At 45.9% G+C, this 26,087-nt stretch overlaps 1 protein-coding gene and 1 long non-coding RNA gene across 10 annotated transcripts in view; both read right to left on the reverse strand.

Moving 5' to 3' along the window:
- The window catches only part of PPFIA1 (protein tyrosine phosphatase, receptor type, f polypeptide (PTPRF), interacting protein (liprin), alpha 1), a 52,992-nt gene that overhangs the window by 25,964 nt on the left and 941 nt on the right, over nt 1-26,087 (reverse strand). For 6 of the 9 annotated variants that reach the window (XM_015569003.1, XM_015569002.1, XM_006771476.2 and 3 more), the window contains 14 exons: nt 24,927-25,190; nt 14,379-14,480; nt 13,865-14,029; nt 13,181-13,255; nt 12,718-12,819; nt 12,263-12,484; nt 10,266-10,412; nt 8,352-8,486; nt 7,392-7,466; nt 6,961-7,044; nt 4,217-4,348; nt 2,800-2,862; nt 1,947-2,026; nt 99-234 (listed from right to left, as the gene is read on the reverse strand). In XM_015569003.1, coding sequence (XP_015424489.1) covers nt 99-234; nt 1,947-2,026; nt 2,800-2,862; nt 4,217-4,348; nt 6,961-7,044; nt 7,392-7,466; nt 8,352-8,486; nt 10,266-10,412; nt 12,263-12,484; nt 12,718-12,819; nt 13,181-13,255; nt 13,865-14,029; nt 14,379-14,480; nt 24,927-25,190 — 1,782 coding nt within the window. Of the gene's footprint in view, nt 1-98; nt 235-1,946; nt 2,027-2,799; nt 2,863-4,216; nt 4,349-6,960; nt 7,045-7,391; nt 7,467-8,351; nt 8,487-10,265; nt 10,413-12,262; nt 12,485-12,717; nt 12,820-13,180; nt 13,256-13,864; nt 14,030-14,378; nt 14,481-24,926; nt 25,195-26,087 lie in introns of those variants that run through there. The other 3 variants (XM_015569006.1, XM_006771475.2, XM_015569005.1) reach the window with 2 other exon arrangements.
- On the reverse strand, nt 16,590-22,781 carry LOC107184343. Its single transcript, XR_001515151.1, has 3 exons — nt 21,864-22,781; nt 18,018-18,023; nt 16,590-16,600 (listed from the first exon to the last, which is right to left on the reverse strand). It is a non-coding gene; the product is annotated as an uncharacterized LOC107184343 (long non-coding RNA).

Genomic DNA, 26,087 nt, shown 5'->3' on the forward strand with positions numbered 1-26,087 from the left:
GTGACCTATTCACTGTAATTCCAAAACACTCTCAAAACTATGAGGTAAACAGGTGACTTGTGCAGGCAGGTGACCCATGGAGAAGATGGAGCGCTTGCCTTGGAAGGCTCGTCCCGCAGCGCTGCCACGCGGCCTTTCTGGGGGCGCCGCAACACCGCGCTGCTGCTGTAGGAGTCCGTGGGACCGTCTGCCACGGGGAACCTGAAGTCTGGGACACTGCCCAAGTGGGGTCGGCTGAAACACGGGAAAAAAGCATTATTAGAAGAAAGTGAACTAACTTTGTTGGTCAGGCCAGACCTGGGAAATAAATAAATTTACGGCAAGGTCTCCACGGAGGGCACAGAGGGGCCTCCGCTTGCTCCAATGCCCACGCCCTGCCAATCTTTCCTCTTTCAGCCCCTCCAGGAGGGAAACCTCGATGCCCAGGGAAACCAATGCGACACCGCAAACGTGACCCTCAGAACTGTCCCTTGGTCAGGCTGAGCAGCCTGGGTCATCTCCGCTTGTCACTCCTGGCCTCCAACTGCTTACTTTCCCATCTGCCAACCACCACCGCGTGAGGCTGCCACTCCCAGCCCCCACCTGTGAGGCTGCCTCAAGTGCACCCTGGAGGACCTGCTGCAGGAGCCCCTGAATCCCAGCTGGCACTGACAGGAACTGGACTTGGCAGCTTGCTTTCATGTTTCCAGATCCACAGCACAGACCAGTGTGCAATCAGGTTAGCAGACACTCAACACTGTTGGCTGGAGGAATCTCCCGAACAGTGGCCAGGCCTGGACACCCCGGGCGGAGATGCTGAAGGAGCCACTAGCTGTCCCCAGGAGGCCTGCTGAGGACCTGGTCAGCGGGGGATGGAGCGCACTGCCCACAGGTCCCACCTTCACTGGGCAGGGCACCACACTCAGTCCTGCCACCGTCACCTGGGATACAAGGGTGCTGCCTTCATTCTTAAAAGTCCTTAGGATCTGGGGAGATACAACCCACCCACCTGATCAAATTAAGTTAACGGGTCCCCTTGTGCCTGGGCACGCGACCTACGGACAGGGCCAACTGGACATGCCAACTCATCCCCTTTTGGTTCCCACACCTCTACATTCTTTCAAGAAATGTTTCTGAAATGCTGCTCAGACTTATTGCTCATCTAAAGATGTCTGCGTGGGGAATTTACTCTTTCCATTGTTCCTAATGCACTGCTCCTGCCTCCTCAGCAGGGTTCCAGCTGTGGTGGGGCCGGGCCTTGTTTCACACCAGCTGAAAGCCACGCGCACAGTCCTGCACATCATTCTGGATGAGTCTCGGTTTCTCCAGAGCCCCCAAGTGCCTACTCCTGACACCGATCTCCAGGCTGCCTCGCCTCCCCACTGCCACCACCCTGCAGCTAGTCCCCCAGGAGTGAGGCTCTTGTCCACATGCCGTCTATTTACGGAAGCCCGTCCATCAGCTGCCTTTCCCACTCCGCCTGGGCCCTCTCCTCTCACTCCAGAAGGTCACAAAACAAGCTGACAGACCCCACTGCGAAGTCACGCCCAGAAGCTGAGCTCACACCTGCTTCTCTTTACCCTCCCAGCCAATGCCTGTCCCAGGCGCTCTGCGAGGTGTCTTTTCCCACCTCCGGCTCCTCTGTGAAATCTGCAGGCTTGCCTCCTCGATGTCTCTCCTGCCACTGTCCCCCACACAGCCTCTCGGTCCCTGTGCCCATGCCTGTCACGTCCGGGTCCGATGCTCACTGAGGCCCTGGGCTTTGCCTGCCTGTCCCTACACCACCAGGCCTTGTTCTGCGGGGCCTTCCAGTGCACACACCCATGAACTGATCACCCGCCTTCCACACCTCCAGGTGCTGAGCCTGGCCTGGCGTCCGGGGCCCAGCCAAGCTGCTGCCAGTGATGCTGCTCACCCAGCCAGACATGCGCCCTGTGCACACGACAGGGCAGAGGCGGACTTCATACCTGTGATGAAGGGAAGCACCTCTGAGCCGCATCTGGCTCAGTTCAGCCCTCAAAGCTTCGATGTTCAGTACCAGCTGATTCTGCAAAACAGCAAGCGACACCCATTGAAGATCTCAGGATGCGAATTCTTCGCACAATAGGTTAACTGAACAGTGACAAGTACCAAGCGCTTTAATTCTAAGAACATTTTCTCCAAAAGTCCTAATGTAAACAGACCCCTCCCATAACCCCCAACAAATAATTGCACACCTGCACTCACCCACCATTTGTATGCTCAACCTCCTTTCTATACGCTGCAAAACATTAAGTCAAGCTGACAAAAAGCTGTTCCAGGCACCCCTAAGCTGTGTCTCAGTGCTACCCCAAGTAGCTCCTATAGTGGCCCCACGTGCCCACGGAGCACTCAAAGAGGCAGTCCCGGTTGAGATGTGTGGTGACTGTAAGACTGTAAGGTGGATTTCAAGCTTCATATGATAAAAAGCATGGGGAGGAGCTCATCAATTTTTATAATTACATGACAAAGTAACATTTTGATTCTACTGGGTTAAACGCAAGTACTTTCACCTGTCCTTATACTGTTTAAATGTGGGCCGCTAGGATCACGCGTGGCTGTGTCTTCCGACGGGCCAGGCCTGTGCTAGGGGAAGGTCTGTGGTTCTGTTGTAGCTTTCCCATGAAGCCAGAAGGAAGCAGTCCTGGGCCACGTGCACCACCAGACGCACAGCCACGGAGCAGTGGGCTCGCACAGAGAAGCCGCCCTCAGCACCCTCCATGCCGCAGCGGTCATAGCAGCACTGGACGCAGCTCCTTTCTGCTCTCAATGGGGGTCTAAATGGGTTACAGACTTAAGTACCTTGTCATGTTGAGTTTCTTCTAGTTGCTTTTTTGCATCTTCAACTTCACGTACTAGAGAATTCTGAAAAAGATACAGTGCTTTAGTGTTGATTCGGACAATGCTCCACGTGGTATCAGATGGCTGCGTTTCTGTTTAAAATAATGAAGTACCTCAGCAAAGGTGTGAGGCATAAGAATGTACTGCTGAGCAGCACCACGCCCCAGAGTGAGGCAGAGGGACCGTGAACAGTCCCTGGTAAGGTGAACTTACCTTTCTGACTGCCTTCCGAATGCTGGTGTGGACATTCATTTTAATTGTTACACAGGTCTGCAGTGGCCTGTAGGCCATTAGGGAAAGCTAACACAGGTTCAAATGCCGGGTTCAGCTCCCAGATAAAAACATTCCTGCCTGCCCAGCCAGTGTGGCTCAGAGGTTGAGCAGTGACCTCTGAAACAAAAGGTCATGGTTCCATTCCCAGTCAGGGCATATGCCCGGGCTGTGGTCTCAATCACTAATGTGGGGGGTGTAGGAGGCAGCCAATCAATGATTCTCTCTAATCACTGATGTTTCTATTTCTCTCTCCCTCTCCCTTCTTCTCTGAAATCAATAAAAATAAATAAAAATTAAAAACATTCGTGCCTTCGGGCTGGCCCACTGATCAGGGATGTGTGTTACCAACCATCCCATGCAGCTCGACAATGCGTTTCATTGTGTCTGATGTGTTGCACCATCAGTAGAGATCACTGGTCTCTCTCAAATGAGCATGACCAAGTGCCAATCCCAACAAAGATTCTGGGTCGCATCTCTAGGTACACTGGTGCCATCAGAACAATTTTATTGACCTGGACCCCATTGGCTCCCACTGAGGTCCTGACAGATCCTAGAATGTGCCTCCTCTCAGTCACAGATAAGAATTCCATGGCGACAGCAGCAAAAGCCCAGGCTCAGACACTTTCCAAACCAAATGGAGAGAGAGAAGGCAGGTGGTAGGATGGGACTCTGAGACAGAAATCAACTTCCAATGCAAGAACAACAAAGGGGTGAGGGCTGGGCCTCCCAAAAGATTCTAGTGTAGGGGTTGGTACACTGGCGCCTGTCGGCGAAATCCAGCCCACAGCCTCTTCCTGTCAATCAATTTTTATTAGAACAGCACACCAACTGATTTACATACCGTGTCTTTGGCTGCTTGCATGTTCATTGATTAGCATGGAATTATTTTACTCAGTTTGTAAAATATTTACTGTCTGCTCCTTGAAAGAAACAGTTTACTGACTCCTGCTCTAGAGAATAAGAATGACAAACGATTTTTCATGTACGCAAACTGCACAAGGACATGGCAAGTGAGAGCCACTTCCGCTGGAAGATACTGTCTGCTTTCCGCACTGGCATTGACCGTTAGGCACTGTGGGGCGGGAATGCCCTCAGGGCAACCAACCTTCTCTTCCAGAGCAGCCATCCTCTCCTTAAGGTGAAGCTGAAGTCTCTCATTCGATTCTGAAAGGAGCCTGTCAACAGTTTCTGATAAGCGTTTATTATGTTCTTCATTCATCTTTTCTCTCTGCCGTGCCTAAAACAGGAGAAAAAAAATTAGTGCCCTGGCTGGTTGGGCTCAGTGGATGGGGCGTCAGCCTGTGGACTGAGGGGTCCTCGGTTCTATTCCGGTCGGGACACATGCCCGGGTTGCAGGCTCAATCCTCAGTGGGGGGCATGCTCGAGGCAGCCGATCGATGATTCTCATCATTGATGTTTCTCTCTCTCTCCCTTCTTCTCTGAAATCAATAAAAATATATTAAAAAACAAACAAACAAAAAATCGCTTTGCAACTTCCAGCAAAGTGCCAAGGGCCGACGGTGTGGGCGATCTGTGCCATCAGCCCGAGGCTGTCCTCCCCGTTGCCTGTGGTGACGACAGGAGCACCAGGACCCACTCGCAGGTGCAGAGTCACAGGGACGAGTCTGTGAGAGATCACCAAGGAGAAGGTCCTAGTGCTTCTGCTGAACGAAGCACTCGTGGGCCTCAGGAAGCCCTCCAATCAGCTGCCAGACTGACGCAGGAGGCAGACTGACATGCAGGAACAAGGGTGTGTATGGGGATCAGATTATATACACACACTGGTGGAGGACCTTCCCCGCGTGTAAACAGAAGCCTGTGTCTGGATTCGGGGGAGAAAAGAATTTAACCCACAAAGCAAAAGGTAAAAAAGTTCGTTTTGGAAAAAAGACAGTGGTAACAGAGAGACTTTCGCTTGTTTTTCTTTATATTCCTACATCTCTTGAACATTTTATAATAAAGATTTATGTTAAAAAATTACAAATACCTTAATTTTAAAATGTATTAACAAAGTGATGTCTATAGTTGATAAAAAACCATCACTCATTTCATGGTTTAAAAAGCTTGCTTTTGCCCCATATCCTAAGTGCAGGGACAGGAAGTGCCAACAGGCAACCAAGTCAGGGTGGGCCGCTGGAGCGTGGCAGGTGCTTCCCCAGGGGGAGGGCATCGCTGCCCGGGTAGGAGTGGTGAACGCACAAGAACTCGCTGCGGGACTGTGCTTCAGTTTCCTCGTCTATAAAATGCGGTGCCAGTGTCTCCCTTTTCTCTATGGCCTTGTAAGAATTAAAGAGAAAGCCCTCCAAGCCAGGCCTAACACTCTGCAACCACCACCTGGAGGAGACCCCATACAGTAAGGTGCTAACATTCGAATATTTTGAGAGCAAAACTTTTTTTTTTATAATTAAATCTTTATTGTTCAGATTATTACATTTGTTCCTCTTTTTCCCCCCCATAACTCCCCTCCTCCCAGTTCCCGCCCCACCCCTGCCCTCACTCCCCACCCACTGTCCTCATCCATAGGTGCACGATTTTTGTCCAATTCGAATATTTTGAGAGCAAAACTTAAAAGTTTACTTTGAATTGCCTTAGTTATACACAGAATCCCCATCTCCGCACCTGCCCTTCAACTCTATAAGCCAGTACTGAAAATAATAGAGAGACTCAAGCAGTGTGGCTCAGAGGTTGAGAGTCGACCTATGAACCAGGTCACAGTTCAATTCCCAGTCAGGGCACATGCCCAGGTTGTGGGGCTCAATCCCCAGTGTGGGGCATGCAGGAGGCAGCCAATCAATGATTCTCTCTCATTGATGTTTCTCTCTCTCCCCCCAACCCCCACCTCTTTGAAATCAATAAAAATTAAAAAATTAAATAAAGTGCACCCCTAAATAGCCAAAAATCTAATTCTCCAAGAGGTGAACGTGTGCACGAGCCTGTGCATGTGTGCCTGTGTGTGTGCACAAGCCTGTGTGTGTGCATGAACCTGTGTATACCTGTGAAGGAGCATGTGTGCATATGTGTATGTGTGTGTGCACATGCTGGGAGGCAGGGGACTGCCCAGCCTGGTCCCTTCATCAGAGAATCTTCTCTTTGTGGAAGCTCATGTCTGATGCTCGGCAGTCCATGACCAAGAATACAGGTTTCTGGTGAAAACAAAATCTAACAGCCTTGAACTGATGTCATCAGGTGGATACCCGCTGGACCTGGGGCAGCCACTCGCTTTTCCCTGGATGTGCCATGCTGACCTCTGACGGACTCTTTGTGAAAAGCTCTTAGATCCACCCAGCACGCGCCCCACGACCCTGCTCGCGGACTCCTTCCATCACGGCTCAGCCAACAATCCTCAGGAATGTCCATCCCTATGTATACCTTTACGTTGAAAGTAATAATTTGCTATTTCGGGACAGAGGTCAGGAACATAACCTGAATTTGGGACTTAGGTGCCATATCCTAAGCAAGCAGACTCTGCCTAGTCATTTCAGGGGATCTCAGGCCAGCAACCTCAGTGTGTTTGAGGGGCGCCCATAAATCGGTCCCGCTGGTGCCTGGAGCAATCCCTGACAGGCTCCTCAGGGCTGCAGGCAACCTCCTTGGACGTGGGGACCCATCTGCCCCCTGGAGGACTGCCTGCAGGCACCAAGTTCTTTCCTGCTCCCAAGGGGACATATGTTGCCTGTGTGGCAGGTGCCCCTATCAGCAGACAAAGCGCAGATGCGGCACAAGGTAAATACATGCAGCAGAGGGAGAAGGGGACAGAGGCAGGGAGAGAGGAGAACCGAGCCTCCCGCTCCCGGCGGCCCCCAGGCTCCACGCAGTGCTGGAGCAGACAGATGTCTGCTGGCCACGTACCCGCTGCAGCTCCTGGTTCTTCTCCTCCAGCTGCGCCTCCATCTGGCACAGCTGCTCCTCAATGTTGCCGTGTCTCTCCTCAGCCTGTCGGCAAGAACAGTGCATAAGTTCAGCTAACAGTGACGTGACTCTGGGGACCGCATGCTGCAAACTAACTAAAGCGGTAGCAGAAAGCACACATGCTCCGTGCAGCGCTCCCACCCGACGGATGGAGGCGCTTCCTCATCCGCCAGCACGTCCTGGGTGGCGGCATGTGTCAGTGGGAGGCAGCTGGCCCTCTGAGGGTGGCTCTGGGTGTGGCTGGGGTGTGGTGAGCTCTGAGGAAACTGCCTCCCCCCAACGCCCAGGCTTCCTCGTGTCCCCCGTCCTGAGCTTGCGTGCTGAGTGCGCATGGAGCGGAGAGCAAGCACGACCCGACGCGGCACGACTACCTTCCTAAGCTGGGAAGTGAGTTCGCACAGTTTAGCTTCCTTAGCAGCAGAGCTTCCAGGAGACAAAAGGTCAGACTACAGGGCCGACCGGGGACAGGAGAGATGACAAGGACAGGAGAGGTGACAGAGGAGAGAAACCGAGACTTTAAACGCAGATCATGGTGGAAAGGAAGAGCTTCCGTCCCAGCTGTTAGCATAAACTCGCTCACGGGTCTGTGAGCACTTGTGTCAGCGGACTGACCCCACGCTGGCCACGCAGCATTGTCTGTCCTGCCCCTGCCAGCTCCTGAGCTCGAGCCAGTGAGACAAACCATCAGCAGGTGCTCCCTCACAGGCGCCTGGGCCGCTGGATCGCAGACCTGAGGCTCTCGTGGGCCCAAGAGGGCGGGGTGTCTGTGGCTATGCCCGTCCTCCTCCTGGGGACCCGCCCAGCCCAAGCACCAGGACAGCATTCTGACATCGTCTTGTCATCTGTCTGCTTCCCCCGGGGTGAGGATGACTCTGAGAACAGGCACTGTGTCTTGCACATGCGTAGCCAATATTTGTTGAGCAAATGAATAAATTACTTTAAAAATTTATTACAAATCCACTCTGTAGAAGAGAGTGGTCCTCCCCTACTTCTGAGAAGCCCTTCCCTTCCTCTCCACAAAGCTTCCATCCAGGGCCTTGAGCTGCTGACTTAACTCCAAGAAGCGGTGACTCTTACTTAGAGCACCCACGCTGGGGACAAACAGTACACGTCTGACAAACTGGAGGGAAATCAACATCAGGATAACAAATAACTGGGGGTATGCCTGACATTTAAGAAGTGTTCCACTCTCAAACAAAACAGCACTAAAAACCAGTCTGGCTATTTCAGGGATTTTGGGCTACCGATGTAAGACCAATGACCAAGGTCCAGGAACCCCCCCCCCCCCCCATCAAAGCCCCGTGTGTAAGGGAAGGAAGCCGGGGAAGCACCTTGGAGAGCGCAGCCACCCGCTGGGCCAGCTCAGCCTCCACCTCAGGGAGTGTCTCCGCCTTCCGCAGGGTCTGCTGCAGCTTCTGCTCCGCCAGCTCCAAGCGCTCCTGCAACTGGCGGTTCTTATCCTCAGTCTGTGGAGAGAGAGCAGAGAAGCGAGTGGGAACAGGTCTTTGTGTGTGTGTGTGTTTTAAAATAGATTTTATTGATTTCAGAAAGGAAGAGGGAGAGAGAGATAGAAACATCAATGATGACAGAATCATCGATCAGCTGCCCCCTGCAAGCCCCCTACTGATGACTGAGCCTGCAACCTGGGCATGTGCCCTAATCAGAATCCAACCGGCAGCCTCTGGGTGCACAGGATGATGCCCAACCACCTGAGCCACAGCAGCTGGGGCAGCCACTCTGTCTTTAATAAACTAAGACAAATCTGAATGCTGACATCGAAGTCAGTTCTGATGGAGAACTCTTCCTGTGAGGAGTTCACACCCACTTTCTTGGGCTTGACTTCAATTGCAAAACACCTCTGGCCAGAGTACTTGCCTTTCCTAAGTATCGTTAAAGAAATCTTCCCAGAAATACAAGTTTCTACACATTAGAGAAACATGCTGGTCCCTTTTCAGTGGGGACTGAGGAGAACCAGGCCCCTCTTACAGCTGACCACCACGCCGTGGCTCCATCTCCTCGGAAAGGGAGCCCCCCGCCCCGAAGAGGATGCCTACGAAATGCCTCTCAAGTTATTTTTGTTTTTTAATATATTTTTATTGATTTCAGGGAGGAAGGGAGGAGAGAGATAGAAACATCGATGAGAGAGAATCATTGATCGGCTGCCTCCTGTATATCCCACACTGGGGATTGAGCCTGCAACCTGGGGATGTACCCAGCCCGGGAATTGAACTGACCCCCTGGTTCATAGGCTGACGCTCAACCACTGAGCCACGCCAGCTGGGCTCAAGTTATTTTTGTAAATGTATGATTAGTCTTTAAAAAAAATCCTCATACTCTACAAAAATTTCAATGTAGAAAATGCAGACAAAAGAATTTTTTTTAAAAAAAGAAAACTCAGAACTCATTTATAAGTTCAGGTTCCTGAGATGTTAGCATTTGTTTATTATATTCAGCTTTCTTCCCTTCTCTGCCTGCATATATACGGGTAGACAAAAGTAGGTTTACAGTTATAATACATCTAATAATACAATAATCAATACATAATAACCAAGAGTAAACTGTTCTGAGTACTCTCAATTTTAAACCTGTTACACATATACAATATATTATGCTGTCAAACCCTCAGAAAATTTTGTGAGCTGTCTTTTAAACTCAGTATTGTGAACATCTTACATGCTCTTAAACAGCATTCCACATTCTAATTTATAATTTCCCAGTATTTTATTTATTATTTTAACTTGGGCACTAAGGATACACTTTATAATACACTAGATAAACTCACTTTATTTTTAGAAGTGGATTCAGTTTTCGAATTAACTGACTACCTGAGCCTCCAGAGGAACAAGAATGGTGTGGCTGTGGAATCACCAGAGGTGAACGCCCCCTGCAGGCTGCCTTGCTAAACCCACCATTTACTATCCTGACCCAGTCACTCACAAGCAGCCCACTGCCTCGAAATGGGAAGGCCTTTGCCACTCTGTTTCTTAGGTAAACAGGCTGACAAACAACAGATTAATGAAACAAAACAGAAGAATCAAGGAGTGTAACTCTATAAAATGGTAAAACCAAATCCTACATAATTAAAACTGTTAATTAAAATAACCCATACTTTTCAAACATAGTAGTCTGAGATCATAAAAACTTTACTTTGGACTTGACACCAACAGGAAAGTCACAGGAAAAAGGGCTCTAACTTCCTTGGTAATTAACTGGAAAAGCGAGACCAAGTTCCTTAAGAACACTACCTGTCGATGCATAGAGTCCTTGTTGGCAATTTCGTTTTCCAGCTTGTCGTTGAGGTCGTGCACAGAGGTGGCCTCGCGCTGGGCTGCGAGGTAGCGCTCCTCCAGGGTGTTGATCCGCTCCTCCATGTCTTCCTTCTGCGCCATGGCCTACACAGCATTCGGGGGGAAGGTAAGTAACAGGAAACACATCAACATGCTGCTGAGAAAAAACTGGACTAAACCCTAATTTTCAAATCAGATATAAAATTAGTGTCTCCAAAATTAAATTGATAGGTCAATTTTCAGCAATGTGAATGAAAACGTGCCTATCTCAAATATCATAAACATGCACCTATACCATCAGCCAGCACGCCCTGTCTTGACATTATGTCTGGCCACTCAGTTAACCAAGCTTATCCTTTTCTACGTAGTATTTCCAAAAAAATGTACAATGAAATATCGCAATATTGCACGAATTCCAGGAGGGGAAGGTATCTGCCTCACGGTACAAGAGGGTTCATCAAGGTGTGATCCCTCAATGGACATGACAGTCAGACACCAGTGTCATTTTCTTGGGTACAAATTGGGTGAAATCACATCCAATTACCACAAAATTAAGGAAATCGTTACACTTGGCTGGTGTGGTTCAGTGGTTGAACGTCGACCCAGGAAATAGGAGGTCACGGTTCGATTCCCAGTCAGGGCACATGCCCGGGTTGCAGGCTCGATCCCCAGTAGGGGGCTTGTAGGAGACAGCCAATCAATGATTCTCTCTCATCATTGATATTTCTATTCCTCTCTCGCTCTCCCTCCCTCTCTGAAGTCAAAACATATGTTTAAAAAAAAAAAATGTAAGGAGATCAAATGAATGAATGGAAATGGAAGTCAAAGTTTAAGTTAACTGTATACAGCCTTCAAAAGCCTAATCCTGTGAAAATAATTCTCTTACACAGTACTAAACACTGAAACTAGGGCCCAACTTTCTGCTCATGCAATTCCTGTCCCCATGTAGAAATTCATTTTAGGTGCCTCCCCATTGACTAAGTAACTGATGTTAGCAAAGTCTTAATATTAAAAGTGACAGGTCTTTAAAAAAAGAATTTAATTTCAAAATTCTCTGCATACTACACTCTGCCACATAAATACTGCCTGTTGCCAGAGAACAATGTAACTAAACCATAACAGGCTACACTCTATCTACTCCTGTGAGGGTCTGAAAGGCTCTTCCTCAGAGCCCTGGCTGAGAAGGTCTCCCGGGGAGAAGAGGTGGGGTGTTTGTCCTGTTTACAAAGAAGAGCATAAAGTGAAGTGGGAGGGGCGATGCCAGAGAAAGTATGCAGCCCTCACTGGCTTTTATAATGACGATTATAAATTCTCACACATACAGAAGGAACCGTCTGCCAGATAGGAGTGCACTTCTACGCAATGTGACAGCATCGTCCTGATGACCCCATGTGAGCACACTTCACTGTCTGTCTGACCCCAGCATTTAGTATCAATGATTCCTTTGGGGACAGGACATATCAAGGCTAGGAGATCGCCAACGCTCTGAACAGTCAGCAGACAACGCAGAGAGCAGGTCGGTGAACTAGCAGCACACCAAACACCAACACCCACATGTTCACGTGTGTGTCAGATGGAAATCTGAGCATGGTGGAGACTAGGTTCAGACCGCCCAGACCTTGCAGAAATCAGGACTCCACAACCAGGGCGTTACACAGTCACGCAGTAGCATGACCAGAAGGGTGGCCTCTTGTCCCTTCTGCCGCCGCTGGTCTAATGAGCAGCTGGACCAGGTCTCCACCTTTCCAGACCTTGGGGAAAGAAGACTGCATCAGAACGGGGAGGTCACCTATCATGGTCTCACAGCACCGTTCTGTTTTGCTATTACGTATACAATGATGCGAAGGTTGGAAGCAATTGGGAGAGTAAGGGACAAAAGGAGCAAAACAATCAAACTTTCAGAACACCCCAGCATTGGGCCCGATGATGGTCCTGCAATCTGTGGGCTCGCTTACCTCCCGCACATCTCGCTGCAGCTTCGTGTTCACCTCCTCGGACTTGATGAGATCCTTCCGGGCCGTGTCCAGGTCCTCCTCCAGCTCTGCCACGTGGGTGGAGAGGGCGGCCAGGCGCTCCTTCATCTGGCTCTGTTCCCGGGCCTGCTTGTCTATGACTTCCTGCAGCTCCATCACTTTTGCAAGGTCTTCCTCATGGCTTAAAGAACCATCAGAAGATCTCTGATGGAGAGAAACGAACTCTTAAACAGCCTCATCTGAGGAGCTAGGAAGCAAAGTGCTTCTGGGACACAGGGAGACATCAAATGAATATATGCAGTCAGCTGGACCACAACTTCCGCAGGCGGGAGGCTGGACTGGACTGGGCTGCGGCCCAGCGTTCCCCACAGTCCTGCGCAGACCACGGACAGGTGAAACCAGGACTTAGAAAGAGACAGAGAGAGCCAAGGACTTGCCTTTCCATTCGTGCTGGGTGTGTTTTCTTGTTCATGATTTATGTCAAGCACCCCATCTGTCAGTGTTTTTTTCTGATTATTCTGTTCTTTAAGAATCATCAGCTAAAACCAAAAAATCGAATATGAGAGTAAAGAACTAAGTAAGGATAGCAAAACTCGTTTTGGAAAAACACAACTACCAACTGTAAACATAATATAAGAATATATCCATGGGGACGTCAGCCATCCAGACTATGGCCGGATTAGTAAAACCAGAACTTACTCCCTACTGGACAGGTGGTACTAAGAGATATCCTGCAACTCCGGAAGGAAAGTGCCATTCACTGACCCCAGGGGCTGGTCCTCACTCAGAAAGACAAACAGCACCTGATATCCACTAGCACAGTCTTCATAATTTTTTTTTTAAATTACGAGATAAAAATGAAAAACCCTCAATTCAAACCATGTGATGTACCAAACTTACCTCTTTGTGGGTGGCACCCAGCTCTTCTTCCAGCAAACTACACCTTTCAAGTGCTACTCGTAGGCGCTCCCTCACCTGAAAGCAAACAGGGTTGAAGTGTGTGCATATTTATTTAATGCTTAATGACAGCAATTCTAATTCACCATCATTCTAACATAACACAACAGTATACCTTAACGTCTTTCATGATGTTAACGTCAAGAAAAACCGTTTGTTAATAGCTTAATAATTTAGATAAATCTCCCTAAATTATACTATTCAATTCTTAATAACAAATCAATATACAGAATGGAATAAATTTTAAGCCTGGCTGACAAAGCTCAGTGGCTGAGCATCGACCTATGAACCAGAAGGTCGTCACGGTTCGATTCCCATTCAGGGCACATGCCGGCATGCGGGCTCGATCCCCAGTGTGGGGCATACAGGAGCAGCCGTTCAATGATTCTCTCTCATCACTGATGTTTCTATCTCTTTCGAACTCTCCCTTCCTCTCTGAAATCAATAAAAATATGTAACAAAACAACAACAAAAACTTTAAAACATTTATGCTAATACTTTTTACCTATACAGAACTCTGTCTTCTGACAGGAAAACTTCGTAAGAGTTTAAGTTGTGCACATACATGATACCCACGGAGCAATGCGGCACACATTCAAGCCAAGAATAACTGTGGGGCTGCTGTACCTTTTCATCCAGAGCTTTGTGGTGCTCAAACAATGACTTGAGTGCTTTGAGAACTTCCACCTCGCTGGACACGCCTGCCGGGGACTGCGCCTGTCTCTTCACCACGGTCATCCGGAGAGACCGCTCGTGCCTGGAGACAAGGCACTCTAAATGTTCTAGCAGCAGCTACAAGAAAGGCCAAAATCAAACACGTTTAAGGAACACTCTCAGTATCGTATTTAAACCTGGAGCAAATAACTCCCTTCACTCTCATACTAACATGAATCTGACTCCCTTCAATTTGGTCTAAAGTCAGAGAGAGCCCTCTCAACAGTATTAAAATATTAGTTCTTCTCATCATCAATTTCAAGCCAGGACTGAGAACACTGAACTGTTCAAATGCAGTTGAGTCACGGGAGATGTTGAGACTGTGCTTGAAGCCAGACGGAGTGGGTCGTCTCTGAGAGTAAAGCCAGCAGCGCAGCTCTGGACAGCGACCCAGAGGCCAGTGCAAGAGCATGCAGACCAGACTCACCCTGGTGTTGTTTCTTTCTGCCTTCAGTTCAGCAATTTCTTCTTCCCGCTCAAGCAGCTGCTCCCTGCACACATTGAGCTCTTTAGTAAGTGCTGCAAACTCCTGGAAAACAGGACAGATGCTGTCAAGATCCCAGGGCTCACGCAGAGGCAGCCCAGGCCTGGGACAAGGGGTGACCCTCCGGAGAAAGAGGTCAGACTTGCCCAGACCACAGACCACCTCACTCAGACTGCCTGTCAGGCATTCAGTAGAGCGAAACTCCTCTGAAATAATTAAAATTATCTGCCAACGTTTCGCTGCATTTTAAGTTTTTCTCTCTAAAGAACAAAGAAGGGACAAAGGTTCGCTTAATCTGACATTCAAATTACGAAAAATGGTTGATATAGATGATTTTAGACAATTTACAAACAGGTGGCATATTCAAGTTCATGCATAAATTCTTTGAAATCAAAGTCAACTTTACCCCAGAAATGACGCCAGTCATTAGAACCTGACTTTACAAGGCTAGCCCCCAAGAGCTTATGTGAGCCCTGACGCAGAACGGAAACACTTGAAAAGAAGAAAAACCCAGGACTATTCGTGCAAACTGGGGCACATGGTCATCCCACCTATGAGAGGTGGGTGGACAGAGATGGGAGGGGCAAGACTTCTGAGTATGCCTAATTCTGTGGTTCTGATTTTTGGATCATATAAACATTTTATGTATTTGGAAAAATTATATTCCAAACAAAAAAGGCAGACCCTAAAATTAAGAATAATCAAAAACGAATGAACCTGTGTTATCAAATTTTGTGTGGCTATGTTACTTCCTATTGCTTTAAAACATATTATTCTAACTACACTTGACACTTAAACAATGGGGGAGGTTGGCTTAGGGGCACCGACCTGCCCATGCAGTGAAAAATGTGCCTGCATATAACTTCCGACTCTCCAAAAACTTTACTCCTGACTGAAGCCTTACCAATCACATAAACAGTCAATTAACACATATTTTGTATGTTATGTTATATACTGTATAATTATAATAAAGTAACTTGAAAATAAAGAAAATCAAGAAAGATAAAATACATTTATAGTACCGTATGTGTATATTGAAAACAAAAATTGCATATATGTGGGTCTGCACAGTTCAAATCCATTTTGTGCATCAATTTGCATATATTCTTTTTTTCAAATTGATTTTAGAGAGAGGCAGGGAAGGAACGAGAGAGAGAGAGGGAAAGCACTGCTCAGTCACCTCCCGTACACTCCCCAACCAGGGATCGAACCCGAAACCTTTTAGTAGACAGGAAGACTCTCCAACCAACTGAGCCACACTGGCCAGGGCTGGGCTGCATATATTCTTAAGATATATGTATTCCAAAACACAAAAGAATTATAAAAACAATTCTAAAACTTGACTCAGTAGGATAATTATAATACTAAGGTACTAAATATCTAAATAGGATAAAGAAAATAATGTTGCCCTGGCTGGTTTGCTCAGTGGTTGGAATGTCAGCCCAAGAATAGAAGAGTTTTGGGTTTGATTCCCTGTCAAGGGCATGTACCTGGGTTGCAGGTTTGATCCCCGCCCAGACTGGGGCACATATGGGAGGCAGCCAATCGATATGACTCACATCCTTGTTTCTCTCTCTCTCTCTCTACTCCCCCCACCTCCTTTCCACTCTCTAAAAAAAAAAAAAAAAAAAAATCAATGGAAAAAATATCCTCTGGTGAGGATTAGCCAAAAAAATATGAAAAAATAAGTGACCACTCTAACCAATGGTTCCCACTTTGTGTCCATTCTTGCCCCCACCCCCAACCTATTCTCTAAGCAGCATAAGCATGATCTAAAAACATCCCGACAAACCTTGCTAATCTCTCCACCTGGTTCGTGACAGTATTTAAAGAAACCCCCACTCTTTGGCAGGCAAGGCTCTGACTGCCCACCTGGCCCCCTCACCTGACGCACTCCTCCCTTTGCTGCAGGAACAATGGCCTCACTTCCATGGTGTGAGCCATGGCCAAGTTCTTCCTTGCCTCTGGCCTTAGCCCCTGCAGTCACAGTGCTGGGGAAGGTCTCATGGCTGGCTTCTCTCAGCCTCTGCATCTTTGACCAAAAGATACCCCCCATAGGCCTTTTCTGGTCCCTCCTGGACCCCAGTGTGACACAGACAGCACACCTCACACAGCCCTGGCTGTGTCTTTCTAACTACGTCGTCTGTGACGATACACCTCACAACCTGTTCTTCTGTTGAGAAGCGGTTTGATGTCAGCTCTCGAAAGACAGGGATTCTGTCTGACTCTACCACGGTCTCCCGGGGATATGGAACTCGGAACCTGAGGGGCTCAACTGGAAGTGGAAGGCTCACCTGGCTGGTGTGGCTCAGTGGTTGAGCACCAACCTATGAACTAGGACAATGATGGCGAACCTATGACACGTGTGTCAGAGGTGACACACGAACTCATTGAACACCAGTAGGGGTCATGCAGAAGGCAGCCGATCAATGATTCTCTCTCATCATTGATGTTTCTCTCTCTCCCTTCCTCTCTGAAATCAATAAAAACATATTTAAAAATAAGAAAGTGACCACTGTAGTCCTGACCAGTGTTGTTCTGCAGTTAGAGTGTTAGCCGACACACCTAAGGGTCACAGGTTCACTTTCCGGTCAAGGGTACGTATGTACCTTGGTTGCAGGTTTGATCCCCAGTAGGGGTCATGCAGAAGGCAGCCGATCAATGGGATTCTCTCTCACCATTGATGTTTCTATTCCTCTCTTCCTTCCTCTCTCTGAAATCAATACCACCCCCCCACCTTTATTTTAAAAAAGAGTGGAAGGCTCTGTCTCATGCAGACAATTAAAGGTGCTGACACAGAGGAAGACAAGGCAGGGCTGCTTGAAAAAAGATGGCAAGTTGTGCAAAAGAGAGAAGATACAAATGAGCCAGTGCTACTTGGAAAGGATATATTTACCGTTTCATAAACTAGGAACCATGGAAATAAGCATGGTCTCCTGAGCGAGGTTCTGCCAAGTCAGTGAGGCACACCAGGGGGACCATCATAGGCCTACCCTCAGTGAGGAGGCCTTGACTAACTTTACCGCACCCTGATTAGGAGGTCGGTCTCCCTAACTGACCTGTGCAGTGACTTAAGCTCAGCCCGTGCCTGATCGCCTTGCTGAAAGCCCTGAAAACGGAATTACAATTGAGCGCTGCACCCTCTGGCTGTGACCCCTGGAGCCCCTCCACCCCGGCCCCTGGCTGCATACTCTTCCCTGTGGGGGGCGGGAGCTGCACTGTCCAATGTTCAGGAGCGTCTCTACCCCAGTTCCTTTGTCTCCCCAGCATCAGAGCTTTTCCAGATCTCATCCTCCCGACAAGTCTGCTTCCACCTGCTTCCCCTTCCAATCCACCCAGCACACTTGATACTGCCACCAGCTTCCCCTAACCTCTGCTGTGACAATCGTCACATCTGATGTAGGTAGGCTTACTTCTCACTAAGTTGTGATTCCCACCCCCCCCCCCAATATATTTTTATTGATTTTAGAGAGAGGAAGGGAGAGGGAAAGATAGAAACATTAATGATGAGAGAGAATCATTGATCGGTTGCCTCCTGCATGCCCCCCACTGGGGATGGATGTGCCCTGACGGGAATTGAACTTTGACCTCCTGGTTCATGGGTCTATGCTCTACCACTGAGCAACACCAACCTGGCTGAGTTGTGATTTTTAAGAACCTGTTCAGGCCTGGCTGGTGTGGCTCAGGTGACTGGGGTTGTCCCACACATCAGAAGGTCTCAGGTTCAATTCCCAGTCAGGGCACATGCCCAGGTTGCAGGTTTGTGCCTGATTGGGTGAGTACGGGAGGCAGCTGATCGATGTTTCTCTCTTACATTGATAGTTTTTTTCTCTCTTTCCAAAATTAATAAAACATTTAAAGAAACACACCACCACCTTATTCGTTAGGGTGTCTGAGTCTTATATACACTCCTGTCTCAGGGATTAGCAGACTAGGTCCCACCCAAAACTCAACCTGAACAATCAGATTCTCTTTTCTCAGTTTCATATACAAGAGTTCTCTGAGAGAAATGTGTTTCAAAAATCTCATTTGTTGCTTTCAAACAAATCTGATCTGATATACTTAAAACAAATCTGATCTGATATGCTTTTCCGCCAATACTCATTATTTTCAAGTACTCACGGAAGAGTTCACAAAAATGAATATATGCTGTCTCATCATCAGGCAAGCTCAACACATCTCACAGGACTGAAACGATGCAGTCTACTTAGGAATTGCAGTGGATTGACTGTTTATGTCCCTCCAAATCCTCCACCCGCCCCAAGGAGACGGTATGAGGAGGCAGGAACTTTGGGAGGTGATTAGGTCATGAGTGGAGAGAGCTCCTTTGCCCCGTCACTGTGTGAGGACAGTGAGAAGCTGGCCATCTATACACCAGGAAGCAGGCTCACCCGACATCGAATCATCTGGCACCAAGACCTTGGCCTTCCCAGCCTCAGGACCATGAGAAATAAATTCTGTTGTTCATAAGACAGCTAGTCTATGGTGCTGTTATAGCAGTCTGAAAAGACTAAGACAGGTATCTTCATGAAATTAAGCTAGAAATCAACACAAAGATAAATAGAAAACCCCCCAAACATTGGGAAGTAGTATACTTTCTAAAAACTTTATGACAAAAAAAGATACTATAATGACAAAGTTTTAAATATTTTAATATGTTTTTATTGATTTTTTTTTGAGAGAGAGAGGAAGGGAAGAGATAGAAACATCGATGAGAGAGAAACATCAACATCTATCAGCTGCCTCCTGCACACCCCCTGCTGGGGATCAGCCCAAAACCCGGGCATATGCCCTGGCTGGGAATTGAACGGGTGACCTCCTGGTTCATGGATCGTTGCTCAACCACTGAGCCACACCATTTAATATTTTTACCTAAAAGAATAAAAATTTGGCTTATCAAAACTTGTGGAATGCAACTAAAAGTGTGCTTAGAGGGAAACTAACAGTCTTAAACACATATATTGGAAAAGAAGAAAAGCTAAAAATCAATTAAGCATCTATCTCAAGAAACCAGAAAAAAGAACAGCAAATAAAAAGTAGATGGAAGGGAAAAAATGAAATAGAAAACAAAAATTACAGAGGGAAAAAAATCAATAAAGCCAAAAGTTGGTTCTTTGAAAGGATTAATACAATTGATAAACCCCCAGCAAGACCAGCAAGAAAAAGAAATAAAGCACAGTGACCATATCAAATAATTGTAAAGGGGACACGAGCCACTCCACACTCATTAACTGCAAAGTTCAGGTGACCTGAGCGAATTCCGAGGGGGGAAAAAAGCCTACCTAAATAGACACAAGAAACAGAAAATAAGAAAAATCCTATTTCCATGCAAGAAACCGAATCTGAAATTAAAGCCTTCTCACATACAAAAACAAACCCTACACCGGCTTCTTCCAAAAATCTAAGGGAAAGAACACCAGTCTCACAGGAACTCTTCTGGGAACCCATGAGGAACACTCCCACCGTGTTTTATGAGACCAGCATAGCCCTGACCAAACCCAACAAAAAGAACGGACTGTAAAGCACGGAGCTCGAAGATACGCACAGATATTTAGTGTCAGAGACATTCAGTGCAGAAAAGTGTTGGATGCTACAGATTCATCAGGATTCCACAGTTTCAATTATAATTTACTTGCAAGGCTACACTAATGTTTTTGCTTCACTCATTACAAGATACGTTTCTTGACTCTCAATCAGGTTTTCAATGAGGATGTAACAAAATAAGAATTTTGAGACTAGAAATTGTTCTTTTAAAAAAACTGAAATAAGTTCATTCCTAGTTAATTATAACAGAAGCATAAAATTTTACTGGGCAAGCAGATAACATACATGTATTGAAACATAATACTTCTCTGAACTTCATTAGGCTTTCATATACTCATTTCTATTTAATTATAACTAAATCACCATCATTCACTGCCAAGTTGGAAACACTGTCAAATAAACACTTTCAGTAAGAGAATTCAAAAAAAGATTTAAAATTACAGACCAATTTCTCATGAATGCAGATGAAATAATTCTTAAAAATATTAACAACAACAAAAACAGTGAAAGAAGAATACACTGAGGTCAGGTTGGGATTATTACAGAATTTCAAAAAAATTTTTTTTAAAGTTAAACCACCACATAAAAGAAAAATCACTTGATACAAACTGATGGTCACCAGATCGAGAAGGGGAGGCAGAGGGTGGAGGCTGGGTGAAAAGGGAGAAGGGATTAATATGTATGAACTGCCAGTTATAAAAATAGTCATAAAGTATAGCATAGGGAATATGGTCAATAATTTTGTGGTAACTATGCATAGTACCAAGTAGGTACTGGACTTATGGGGGAATATCATTCTGTAAGTTATATAAGTATCTAACCACTAAGCTGTACACCTGAAACTAATAATATCAAATGTCAACTGTAATTGAAAAATTTTAAAGTAAAAAAGTTAACATAATAATTTAATTCATTATTTTAAAAATGCTTAGCAAACTAAAAATAGAGAATTTTCAAATTTTGATAAAAATATCTACAAAGAAGCTACATCAAATATCACTTGTAATGGTAAAATACGGACTGCTTTCCCTCTGATATTGGAAGCGACATAAGGAAACCTATTCTCATCGCTTCTACTTTACACTGTACTGGAGATCTTAGCCAGTACAATAAGGCAAGAAAAATAAAAATGGGTATAGCACTGGGAAAGAAAAAAAAATAAAGTGTCATTTGCAGACACATGTGTACGCATAGAAAAATACAGTAATTATTATTAGAAATATATTTAGCAAGTGAGTATCCAAAAAGTTCTATCTCTATACACCAGTAATACACAACTGCATAATTTAATTCCTAAAGATATAATTTTTAATGGCATCAAAAATATCAAATACCTTTGAATAAATTAAACACATATTAAACATATACAGAAAACTGTAAAATACTAAGACAAGTTAAAGAAGATCTAAATAAATGGAAGACTTTCTTGTGTTCATGGCTTATAAGACCAATATTAAAAAGATGTCAGTACTCCCCACATTGGCCTACAGATTTAATGCAATCTCAATGAAAATCCCAGCACATTTTCTGGGGAGAGACTGCCAAGTAGATCCTAAAATTTATCTGAAAACACAAAGGATCAAGATTAGCTAGGTAATCATGAATCAGAGCAAAGCTGGAGGACTTAAATTACCAGCTATCAAGACTGACTAAATCTACAGTAAGTTAGACAGTGTGGCATTTGTGCAAAGATAACCAAAAGATCAAGGGCACAGGGGAGTCCAGAAACAGACCCATACATTTACAGTGACTTGATTTATGACAGAGGCGACACTGCAGTGCACTAGGGAAGGATGGTCTTCTTAATAAATTACGTGGTGTCATTTGGATATTTATATATTTCAGGTGGGGGAAGGATCTTGGCCCCTATCTCACACCATAAACAAAAATCAATTTCAGATGGATTATAGATCTAAATGTGACAGATAAAACAAGAAAGCTTTCACAGGAAAACACCTTCATGAACTTCATGATATCATGCAATGAACCAAGAGCATCGATTGGGCTACATTAAAATGAAAACTTCTTATCAAAAGATACCTCTGAGAGAGTGAAGAGGCAAACACAAGAACGTAAAAGAAAATCTGCCACACATATATGCACTCAACACCCACCAGGCAGCGAGAATGAAAGAACTGATGTGACCACGTATTAGAGAACCACTGACTGCTCACACTGCAGATGGTACAAACTGGTACCAACACCACTCGGGAAGTGTCTACTGAGGCTGATCAAATGACACCACTACTTGTCACTCCTTTGAACACACCTAACAGGAATGTATACATATCTGCACCCAAAAAACAAGCAAGGATATTCAGGGAAGCATTTGCAAAAACTAGAAACAACCCAGATACCCACAAACAGTAGAAAGAATAAGTTATGATAGCCCTGGCTGGTGTGGCTCAGTTGGTTAAAGCAGTATCCCATGCATTGGAAGGTCGTGCCTAACAATCGATGTATCTCTCTCACATCAATGTTTCTCTCTCTCCCTTCCTCCCTCTCTAAAATCAATTTTAAAAATAAATAAGTAATGGTATATTCATTCATATATTGGGTTACTAGACAGGAGATGAGAATAAACAAAGCTACATAAGATAACATGAATGGATTTCGCATACAATGTTGAATGAAAGAATCAAGAAACAAAATATACATATTACTTTACTGCATTTATATAAAATCAAGAACATGCCAAAGCAATCATCACCAAAAGTCAAAAGCGGGCAGGCTGGCATGGCTCAGTGGTTGAACATCGACCTATGAACCAGGAGGTAATGGGTTTGATTCCTGATGAGGCCATATGCCCTGGTTGCGGGCTCGATCCTGTGTGGGTTGTGCAGGACGCAGCAGATCAATGACTCTCTCTCATCATTGATGTTTCCATCTCTCTCTCTCCCTTCCTCTCTGAAATCAATAAAAATATTTTTTGAAAAGTCAAGACCGTCATTTTCTACTGATACTTGTTTTATATATTGGGATTCTGAATACAAGTTTTCTTGAAGAAAGACTTCCTGTGGTTTAAAAAAAAAATGAAAACTACTGGAACAAATAAAATTAATAGTCCTTTTAAAAAATTGGGGGCGCACACATAGTTAGCTCTGGGGGACAATTACTGGGAGTAGGTAAGAGGGGCTTCTGGGAAGCTTGGAAATGTTCTGTTTTTTGAGCTAGTGGTGGTTACAAGAATGTGTTCACCTTGTGAAGAACTCAGAGATGTACACTTACAACTTGTGAATTTTCCTGGTGTATGTCATATTCAAATTTTGAAGTATATACTTGCCTACATAATGTGCCAGGAGAACAAATTACTTATCTGATTCATATGCCTCCTACCTGGTTACACTGCTAACCACCAAACAGGAGATAAATGCCAAGAAAGGGAAGCATCCAAAACATGTTTACTTGACGGTTCCTGTGTTTCTGAAATGCTGGCCCCGGGTGCTTAGGTGGTGAGTGACTGCGCGACACCATCTCTACTTAATGAGGCATTTCCAGGTCACCACCCTGTGCAGTAGCTAGAAACAAATCATTGAGCAACTGTCTCACCCCACTGGTGCGGCAACCCCCTGTACGAGACTGTACTGCACAGAACTCTGTCCCTTCCCTGCTGTGTCCTTGTGCTCCTTTAAAAAAACTGGCTCACCAGATATGTATTTGACATACACTTCAGTATATGTACCTACCTCAAATTACATTAAAACAAATACAATCACACATACACGAAAATACAACTGAAAAGATTTACAAATACACTAAAATCACAATCACAAAATACAATCACACATACACAAAAATACAACTGAAAAGATTTACAAATACACTAAAATCTGGCAAGACATAATATGACCAATCCTTTTAAGCTTCTGGTAATAAAATCTGACCCAAATAAAATTGGCAATTTAGAGGATTGGAATAGAAAAAACTTAATGATTCTCTAATCCCCCAAAAAAGAAATATTATAGCACTAACATTAAATTATTGCTGCTAAAAAAGAAATCCAAATGTTGAACTTATCAATCTTTCAGGACAGCTGACTAAAGCCAAGAAACGCATTAAGGCCAGTAATTATTCATTCACTAATTTAGCGCTGCAGACCCACCACGAAAGCATCAATGTGGGCCTATTCCGGGCTGCCTGAAAGCACCATCAAGGCAGCTATTATGAATAAGTAAAACGGCACCTAGACAGCTCATAAACCCCAAGTCACTGTCCTCTCTCCCACCAGGCTGTGCCTTTTACCTTACATCCCAGTTGCCATTCTCTCCCTTCACCTATCATTAAATCCTCATTCAGCTCCATAATCAACGGGTTTGAAACACGGGTCCAAACGTAACATACTTAAATGAACAACTGCAGCTTTAGAATTCTCATCTGCCAAGGAGAAAGTTCCAAAGGAATCAATGTCCAGTTTTCTATTTCCTGGAACAAATTTCATTTATAACACGCAGGTGTCCTGATAAAGGCGGATTGTACAAGTATTTTCCTGTGAAACCAATCCTATTTGTCCATTCAATTTCATCAGTTAATTAGAAATATATGACACAACCCATGGGCAATACCCATTTAACAAGAAACGGCTGAAGACGAGCGATCGAAAGGCACCCCCTAGGTTGACTGTTTCAAGGTCCTTTTTCAAAACTTGGGAGCACCACCCCAAATCCAGTTCCTCCCGCCGCCCAGAAGAAAGGAACAAGAGTAAAGGAACAAGAGTAACGATGTGTTTTCACATGACTTCAGAAGGGCAGAACCCTTTTTTCCTGAGAACTTTAATCCCCAGGACCTGGCTCTATAGCTCTTACAAATACCAGAACCCCATCAACTCACAAATGGTCATGCAAAGGACTCATCTAAAAATACCAACAGCATCAAGATGACCTCCCAGAAATGACACCACTTAGCAGACACCAATCTGTAAAGCTGCAGGAGAGGGAAGAGCATCCGTACCTGCGGAAGTGCAGTGTTGAGCTGCCTCTGCAAGGAATCTCTTTCATGGCCAACCTCGTGTAATTTCCCCTGGGTTAACGCCAGTGTCTCTTGGGTCTCTCTCAGCGTCTCAAGAAGGCGGTCCTTCTCCTCCAGCATGGACACCATCAACTGCTCAAAATGCGAATCCGCATCTGGCTGCGAAGGCGAGCCGGACCCATGGCTCCCACTTCCTCCTGGGGGGCCTTCTGCTTCACTGATGGTTGGCATCACCTCGCACATCATCTTGAAAGAAAAGGCCCAGACTACAGTCAGCAAGTGCAAAGTCAGGGCTCTCACAAAGCTGCAACTTTATAGCCGCCCGTCCTTAATAAATGAAAGGCCCACAGCCTCAGTCTCCCATCTGACTGTTAGGCTCTGAACATGACAGGCTGGGAAAACACACACATGCAAACCACAAGCTGAAGGAAGACATTAATAGACAGTGATCCATAAAGGACACAAAGAGCAAACCCTTGGTATTTTGTTTGCAAAGCTGTATTTTCTAGATGTTGAAAACACGTGTGCTTCTGTAACTTTTTTTTTTTTTTCCTATTTCCCGGTAGGGGAAAGAAAGTTGAAACACACGCCACCCAATCAGTCTTCAGGAAAAGCACCGGGGGCGCACACAGACAAGTACAAATCCACCAGGCATCTTACAGGAATGTGTGCCGTCAGCTCCTGGGAAGGACTGACGGCTCCCTGGATTCTTGGGCTGGATTTGGGGAGCGCTAAAAGGCCTGGATTCCTTAGGGGCTGGGAGACATGTTTTCCAATGGCTGCAATGGCTGGTCCGATAATCTAACTTACGTAAGTTACCAGACCAAAAAAAAAAAAATTCCACAATGGAAATATAGCAGGTCGATACACCCGTGACGGCTAGGAAAGAAAAGTGAAAGGTGAGATTATGAGAGGCTATTAAGTGTCTCAAATATAACTCCGGGGCCAGGGAAAGGAGGGCCGGTGCCCGAGGCTGCCGCGGTATTCCCGGCTCGGCAGACCCCCGAGCGGGAGATGCCTAAGACCACGCACCGGATGGTCACCACGACCTCTCCACGCTCACGCTCGCACCAGGTGCTGCAGATCCCCGGACCCCGGGGTGCTGAGAACCGTTTGCAACGGGAGCTCAGCCTGAGTCGGGGT

The sequence above is a fragment of the Myotis davidii genome, unplaced genomic scaffold (genome assembly GCF_000327345.1).
Source record: "Myotis davidii unplaced genomic scaffold, ASM32734v1 scaffold425, whole genome shotgun sequence".
NCBI lineage: Eukaryota > Metazoa > Chordata > Mammalia > Chiroptera > Vespertilionidae > Myotis > Myotis davidii.